The sequence below is a fragment of the Camelus ferus genome, chromosome 4, assembly GCF_009834535.1.
Source record: "Camelus ferus isolate YT-003-E chromosome 4, BCGSAC_Cfer_1.0, whole genome shotgun sequence".
Taxonomy (NCBI): Eukaryota; Metazoa; Chordata; class Mammalia; order Artiodactyla; family Camelidae; genus Camelus; species Camelus ferus.
Genome location: NC_045699.1, coordinates 43,234,427 through 43,242,677, shown reverse-complemented (window position 1 = coordinate 43,242,677; position 8,251 = coordinate 43,234,427). Strand labels below are relative to the sequence as shown.

At 52.5% G+C, this 8,251-nt stretch overlaps 1 protein-coding gene across 1 annotated transcript in view; it reads left to right on the top strand.

Moving 5' to 3' along the window:
• Window positions 1-8,251, top strand: part of TLN1 (talin 1) — a 31,032-nt gene that overhangs the window by 5,211 nt on the left and 17,570 nt on the right. The window contains 16 exon segments of the mRNA XM_032477947.1: window positions 1,051-1,213; window positions 1,458-1,555; window positions 1,811-1,940; window positions 2,048-2,200; window positions 2,454-2,596; window positions 2,706-2,833; window positions 3,564-3,624; window positions 4,275-4,379; window positions 4,712-4,867; window positions 5,610-5,711; window positions 5,862-5,938; window positions 6,170-6,350; window positions 6,505-6,618; window positions 6,731-6,839; window positions 7,069-7,277; window positions 7,435-7,533. Coding sequence (XP_032333838.1) covers window positions 1,084-1,213; window positions 1,458-1,555; window positions 1,811-1,940; window positions 2,048-2,200; window positions 2,454-2,596; window positions 2,706-2,833; window positions 3,564-3,624; window positions 4,275-4,379; window positions 4,712-4,867; window positions 5,610-5,711; window positions 5,862-5,938; window positions 6,170-6,350; window positions 6,505-6,618; window positions 6,731-6,839; window positions 7,069-7,277; window positions 7,435-7,533 — 1,995 coding nt within the window. The 5' untranslated portion in view covers window positions 1,051-1,083.

Below are 8,251 nucleotides of genomic sequence, written 5' to 3'. Positions count from 1 at the left end.
TCCACTGAGAGGTGCTGGAGGGTGGGGGAGGGTGGAGGGAGGGCTGTGTGGTACTAGTATCCCTGGCTGCTCTGAAAATACTATCAGCGGAGGCAGCTGAGATAGAGGGCAAGGTTTGCGAAGGACTTACTGAAGAGGAGAGAGCATAGGAGTTAACGGTGAGGACTTAGTACTAACTTGGTGACTCAGAAGGAACAAAGACTGTGTTAGAAGGACTGGGGTCCTTCTCTGACCTGCCTTGAAACACACACACACCACACCCGGTCTGATTCCCCTTCTGCAAAATTGAAAAGTTGACTAGACTATTTCTGAGATCCTCGTGCATTAGAAAATCATAATTCTAGCTTGACTGCTGGGGAAGCCAAATAAGGGCCAAACTCCTCTGGGAGGCCCCCAGCATGTCAGGTTAGAGGAAAGTGGAGACAAGTGAGCCTGGATGGCTTGAACAGTCAGTATTTGGCCTCCCTGCCAGGCTAGCTAGAGTCAGTGTTCAGTGTTTGCAGGCCTCAAGAGCCCTTGGGGATTATCTAATATAACGTCTTCATTCTGCAGAAAAAGAGGCTTGTGCCTTGTGTAAGAGGGAAGGTCATATGAGTCAGGGCAGAGCTCTAGAAATCCCAGACAGAGAGAAGCCAGCAGGACTTAGTAAGAGACAAAAAGAGAAAAAGACTGAATGAGGAAAGATGAAAACAGGGCAGAGGCAGGGCTGAGAAAGGAGATGAGCAGGGACCCAAGGGGTAAGAAAGAAACACTTGGAAGAAAGAAGGGAGGCACATGTTCCAGTGCTGGGAGCAGGGCAGTGTCCTCAGGTAACACTGTGTTTCAGACCTGCTTTTGTACCTTGCAGACCAGCCTCTCCTTCAGATGTCTTAGATAGTTAGGACTGGTCCTCTTGATGCAACTCGTCTTTCACTCTTTGAAATTATTAAATAAAACAAAAACAACCTCATTCTTACCTGCTTTGGTGGATCCCTTTCCTGGGGCTCCATCTGGGGGGGGCCCATCTCCTCCAGTGAGGGTGTATTCTAATGCCCCGATGCCACGGACCAGGTGTAGCCAGGCTGGAGAGGAGAAGCTGCCACCATGGTTGCACTTTCGCTGAAGATCAGCATTGGGAATGTGGTGAAGACGATGCAGTTCGAGCCGTCCACCATGGTGTACGACGCCTGTCGCATCATCCGTGAGCGGATCCCAGAGGCCCTGGCTGGCCCCCGTGAGTCAGACTGCCCAGGTGGCTGGGGCGGGAGTTCCTTGGTCCTTTCTCATCCCCAGGCTTTTGGCCTTGGGAAATCACCCTGTTGTCCCCCAAGGCTACTCATCCCTCAGGTCTGTGCTTCTTGGTTCCCTCTCTCCCCTTTAGGCCCAGGGCCACTGGGGAAATAATAAGGGGTAATGGTACAGCCACTCAGCCACATTAGGGCCCCTATAAGTCTGAGATGATCCATCCTCTCTTTCAGCCAGCGACTTTGGGCTATTTCTGTCAGATGATGACCCCAAAAAGGGTATATGGCTGGAGGCCGGGAAAGCTTTGGATTACTACATGCTCCGAAATGGGGTGAGTATCACTTCATCAAGGACCACCAACATCTTCTCCCGTCACTTCCCCCCTTCCTCCTCCTGTTTTCAGCACCCACATCTGTTGTCTCTGACCTCTCCCATGCTTTCTTTCCACTCCAGGCAGTCGTAGCTTTCAAGTGAGCCACCATAGTCTTCCTTTTAGTAATCTACTTTTCTCCCTTGTGGCTGCTTAAAAGGGAAGTAATAGCTTTAGTTTAAAGTGGGCCCCTACCTTCTATTCTTGCCCCAACAGGACACCATGGAGTACAGGAAGAAACAGAGGCCCTTGAAGATCCGTATGCTGGACGGCACTGTGAAGACTGTCATGGTAGATGACTCTAAGACTGTCACCGACATGCTCATGACCATCTGTGCCCGCATTGGTAAGGGGCTGGCAGGGCTGAAGGCTTGGCAGGGAGGCCCAAGCTCTGCCAGAGGAAGTGAGTGCGGTGTCTGGGATGCTGCCAACCCATCCACCCCTCTACCCCAGGCATCACCAACCATGATGAATACTCTCTGGTTCGAGAGCTCATGGAGGAGAAAAAGGAGGAGGTGACAGGGACCTTACGAAAGGACAAGACACTGCTGCGAGATGAAAAGAAGATGGAGAAACTGAAGCAGAAATTGCACACAGATGATGAGTGTAAGCAGAAATGAACAGGAGAGGGCATTAGAAACAATTAGGGTGGCAGGGGCAGCAGTTTGTGCATTATTTGTAGAGCGCTTGCTTTTACCAGGCACTGGCAAACACTGGGGTGCATCAGTAATAAAACCGTACACTCACGGAACTTACATATTAGTGAGAGAAGGTGGGAAATAAACAAAAAGCCAGAGGCTAGATGGCGCAGGGGCCGGGGTGGGGGGGTTTGACACTGAGGGGACTCTCTGTGTCCCAGTGAACTGGCTGGACCATGGCCGGACACTGAGGGAACAGGGAGTGGAGGAGCACGAGACGCTTCTGCTCCGGAGGAAGTTCTTCTACTCAGACCAGAATGTGGACTCCCGGGACCCTGTCCAGCTTAACCTTCTTTATGTGCAGGTGTGCAAAGGACTTGCCTGGGGTGAGGGGGGTGAGGAGGGGCAGAAGCACACTGAGGAGTATCCCTGCACCCCCCACAACACTGGCCTTCTTTCGCTGTGCTCCCAAGGCACGAGACGACATCCTGAATGGCTCCCACCCTGTCTCCTTCGACAAGGCCTGTGAATTTGCTGGCTTCCAATGCCAGATCCAGTTTGGGCCCCACAATGAGCAGAAGCACAAAGCCGGCTTCCTTGAGTGAGTGACCCCCATTCTGTGCCCTGTCAGGGCTCAGGACTCCCTCCCATTGTGACCCCAGAGGGCCTGTCTCCATCCCAGGCCTTCCCTTATTTCCTCTTTCAAGGTACCAGGGTCTGACCCACATGGGTACCTTTTCAGTGTCCATCATCCATTTGTCTCCTCCCTGGCCCCATGTGGAATATCAATGTCTTTCAGATTCCCTGCTCCTGCCCCCTACCTCTGAAATAAGCATTTAATTTTTTTGAGATTCTCTGAAGAATTTTACCATGGTAGCCAGAGGGAAACAGGGTCCATTTTCATCACAGGGAACATCAGATCTCAAAAATCTCACAGGTCTCATCCACTGGTATTTCTCAGAATACATAGAGTTTGGTGTGGCTTTCTCAGCTTCTTACAAGCATGGTTGTCCCTCTAGTGAGCTCCTTCTGATCTTGGTTCCCTGAAATCGTGCTCGAGACCCTTTTTTCCTCAGGGAATGAGCCTCCAAGTCAAGTTCCCTCAGTCTGTTTCCCTGCAGGGAGAGACACAGGCTGCATTCAAGAGCAAATGCTAAGTCATCTTGATTACAGGGCATTCCAGGCTCTGTTTCCTTGAGTCTTCCTTCTCCCCAAAGATAACACTGTGTAACACTGTCCTAGACACTTCCTCACCCCCTAGACCCACAGTCCATGGCCCACATGTCCCTGATGCTGTCCGCTACATGCTGACCCTCCCTTTTCTGGTGTAGCCTGAAGGACTTCCTGCCCAAGGAGTATGTGAAGCAGAAGGGAGAGCGTAAGATCTTCCAGGTGAATGGGGATAGGGGCAGGTGTTTGGGATGACCCGGGAACTTTGTTGTTTAATCCTGCTGACTAAATGGACCCCGCCCCCTCACTGTCACCCCTACCCCGCTTCTGCCTGCCAGGCTGTTCCCCCACCTCTCCTGTGCCAAGAAAGCAGAAGACCTGGGCTTCTAGTCTCAGCTGCATCACTGCATATGCTGTGGAATTCAGTTCAATATTCTTGTTTTCTTCTCTTTATCTCTAACATGGGATAATGATACCTGCACTGCGTAGGGTTGATAGGGGGTCAAATGAGATAGCACACCTGAAATCACTGTGAGGGGTATATCTTTGTACAAACGGAAGGTGTTATCCCCACTCTGAATCCTTAGCCCAAGAGGCCTTCTATTTGACCTTCCACTTCCTACCTGTCCATTCATGTCTCCAGAATGTCTGCAAGTTCCTTAACTACATCCCTCGCTTCTTGAATCCTTGCTTCTGCAGAGCCCTTGTCAGCCCCGTCCCGGCACCCTCTCATTTCTCATAGCCTGCACTCCCTAACCTTTCCATGTTCCCGTAATATTCTCCCATTATAGTTGACATCCCATCTTAACTCTTCGTCTTTGATATCATTCTTCCCACATTTTGCCAAACCTTTACCCATTTCATATTTGAAGGCACACAAGAACTGTGGACAGATGAGTGAGATCGAGGCCAAGGTACGCTACGTGAAGCTAGCCCGTTCCCTCAAGACGTACGGCGTCTCCTTCTTCCTGGTTAAGGTGAGTCATGGACCCTTTTCCCTGCCCTCTCTTATTTCCGCTCTTTCCCTTTCCTCTCCGAAGGTCTCTGACCCTGCCCTTGGTCACATTTCCCATCGTTCCCCATGAGTCCCATTCTCTTCCTTGTGAAAACTTGCCTGGTTGTCAGTCCTCCACCACCACTCCCCTCCCTATCCTGTGTTTTCCCTCCCTTTCCCTTTATCCTAGCATGGCCTTGTCCTAGGTCCATCCAGAGACACACCCTGGTTTAGCTCTCCTGCCCATCTCAGCACCCCTGTGGTCTAGATCTGATCCCCTGACCAGTAACACCAGCGACGGCCTCTACCTCACAGGAAAAGATGAAAGGAAAAAACAAGCTGGTGCCCAGGCTTCTGGGCATCACTAAGGAGTGTGTGATGCGAGTGGATGAGAAGACCAAAGAGGTGATCCAGGAATGGAACCTCACAAACATCAAACGCTGGGCTGCCTCTCCCAAGAGCTTCACCCTGGTGAGCGGGGGGTGCTCAGGGAGAAAGGGCTTTGGAGTTTTGAGACAGGGCAGCTGCAGAGGTCTTCCCCTCCTCCACGGGTAGGTGCGCTGAATGTGGCTCCAGTAAAAAGGAGAACTTTGGAACTATTGCAGGAACCTGGAGGTTAGAATAGAGGAGAAATTTTCTCCTGGAGAATGAGGGAAACTTAAATGAAACATTCTTTAAAATCAACAGAACAAAACTAACCAGCAAGCTGAGATCACAGGAATCTTGGGGAGAGGGAAGGAAAAAAGAGATAGAAAGAAAAATAAGCCTCCCCTCTTTCAGCAGCAGCTACTTATGATAGTTCCCCCCTCTGGCTTTGTGTTTTGGTTTTATAAATTGAAAACTGATCCCACCTTGAGGAAGTGCCCCACTGAGAAAGAGAAATCTGTAAAGGTGGTTTCCCCTTTTGGATACTAATGCTAATCCTCAACTGTGATCATTAATGAAAAATATGTCCTTCCAATTTTATTATCAGGGTGAGAGAAGAGAGATTTCCTAAATGGCTTATTTGAAACTGTGTAGCATAAAGATCACTGCTTGAAAATAAAGTATTTCCCTTCAAGAAAAATAAAGAATTAGGAGATTGAAGAAAGGTAGACTTCTTCCTTGGCGTGGGAGGCCACCCTCATCAGCCCAGCCTTGGGCACCCACCCCGCCCTTTTCTGTCCTGGGTGGATTCAGGCTTTCCCACTGAACCCCCACCTTGTCCCCCTAGGATTTTGGGGACTACCAGGATGGCTACTACTCAGTACAGACGACCGAGGGGGAGCAGATTGCACAGCTCATTGCTGGCTACATCGATATCATCCTTAAGAAGGTGAGCACTGCCTGCCTCGCCTTCTCCTTCTCCCCAAGCCAATCCTTTAGAAATGGGAATCCAGGTTCTGGAGAGTGGCTGACTGGGGAAAGAAGAGGCTGTTTTCCACTTCCCTCTTCTTTAACTCTTGTTCTTTTTTTCTCCCTACAGAAAAAAAGCAAGGATCACTTTGGACTGGAGGGAGATGAGGAGTCTACTATGCTGGAGGACTCGGTCTCCCCCAAAAAGTAGGAAGTAGAGCTGGGCTGACCTCATCCCTCTGGGGCAGGGAAGGCAAGGCATGACTCCAAGGAGTGTGAGGGGTGGGGAGTCCTCAGGATGGTTCTTTACCTAGTCGCAGGCTGTAATGTGACCTCACGCACCCCCAGACCACAGGGCCTGCAGAGGTGGTAGAGCAGGGAGGGAAGGGGACAGGAGGAGGCAGTCCTTGGAGTGCTCCCAATACGTCCCCTCTCTAGGTCAACGGTCCTTCAGCAGCAGTATAACCGGGTGGGGAAGGTGGAGCACGGCTCCGTGGCCCTGCCTGCCATCATGCGCTCTGGAGCCTCTGGTCCTGAGAATTTCCAGGTGGGCAGCATGCCACCTGCCCAGCAGCAGATTACCAGTGGCCAGATGCACCGAGGACACATGCCTCCTCTGGTAAGAGCGCCCCCTATGGCCCCCACTCGGCTGGGCCTAGCCAGGAGTTGGCAGTCTTTTCCCATGTCCCTGTGTGTATTCTGCTCCTTGGGCCCAGGCTCTCTTTTACCTTCTCTTTCCTCTAAGTGTTCCCTGTCCCTCCTCTGTCTGGTAGACGTCAGCCCAGCAGGCGCTCACTGGAACTATCAACTCCAGCATGCAGGCTGTGCAGGCTGCCCAGGCCACTCTGGATGACTTTGACACTCTGCCCCCTCTGGGCCAGGATGCTGTGAGTATGGGATGGAGGACAGGCCAACAGTACTGCAGCTGGGACTCCATGGAACAGCGTTGGGGTTGACTGGAGCAGAAGGGACCCTGAGGTTTGTTTCTCTTTCTCTCAGGCCTCGAAGGCCTGGCGTAAGAACAAGATGGATGAATCAAAGCATGAAATCCACTCCCAGGTAGACGCCATCACAGCTGGTACTGCCTCCGTGGTGAACCTGACAGCAGGTAGGCCGATGCCAAACTTTGGGGGCATGTGGGGGAAGCGGAAGGTGAGCGTGTGCAAGCATGAGTGTGACGCTCAGTGTGACTGCACCTTGACTCATGGAAGGGACTGTGTGTGTACGTCTCACTCAGGACATGTGTGTGACTAACTGCCTATGACTGTGCTCCTCCCAGCCCCCCGTCTAGCCTGCTCTGTCCCTCACACTTGCTCCTCTTCCTCCTCCTCCCCCAGGGGACCCTGCAGAGACAGACTATACTGCAGTTGGCTGTGCAGTCACCACAATCTCCTCCAACCTGACGGAGATGTCCCGCGGCGTGAAGCTTCTGGCTGCCCTGCTGGAGGACGAGGGCGGCAGTGGCCGGCCCCTGCTGCAGGCAGCCAAGGGCCTGGCGGGGGCGGTGTCAGAACTGCTGCGCAGTGCCCAGCCGGCCAGCGCTGAGGTCAGGGCCCATGGGGCTGGCACTAGGGAGGAGAGCGGGTTCAAGCCCAAGGAGGAGAGGCCAGTCCAAGTTGCGTGATGGGAGTGTGAGACCCACGGGCATGTAGGACCCATGGGTAGGGACTGGGCAGCTTCTGACTGGTGTCCACTCTCCACAGCCCCGTCAGAACCTGCTGCAAGCAGCTGGGAACGTGGGCCAGGCCAGTGGGGAGCTGTTGCAGCAAATTGGGGAAAGCGATACTGACCCCCACTTCCAGGTTGGTGACTTACCCAACCCCCAGAACCCCAGTTTCTAGGAGGTAGTCTCTGATCCTGAATCCAGCTCCTAGTCCTGCTACTATAAATTGACCCCTCAGACCATCCTGAACCTCTGTTTCCAGGAGATGACACTGGGAACCTCTAGTCCCTTTTTTGGGGATGAGAATTCAGAAACCCTGAATCCAAACTTAACCAACTAGTTTACCCTTGGCCCTTATTGGTGATATTTTTTAGCTGCCTGTCCTCTTTCTCTGTCTTCCCCATATGTAGCCCTCACCCTAACTTGAGGGCATCTTGATCCCTCAGTTTCCTCAGCTGACTTGTCATCCTGGATTTCCTACACAGATATGTGCACCCAGAGGGGCTGGGGTTCGATCTCTCCCCCGATCCCCCCACGGTAACGGCCTCTGGCCTGGGCCTTCCCAGCTTTGTTCTCTCTGAGCCGCATACACTCGCTTCTGCCCCCTCCCCTGTCCCCCTGGGGGAGCAGAACATGCCAGGAGCTGGGGAGGCAGCCACAGGCAGGACTTGAGAAAATGGGGTTGTGGAGAGTAGTACAGGGACTTGTTCTCAAGACTCCAGGGTGACTGTTTCCAACCAAGATTGAGAAGAAATGGAGAAAAGAAGCTGAGGGGGTAGGCGGGACCCCAAGAGGTACCTCCTCCCTCCATCCCATTGTAACAGCGCTGCCCTCCCTCCCCAGCGCGGTCCGAGTGT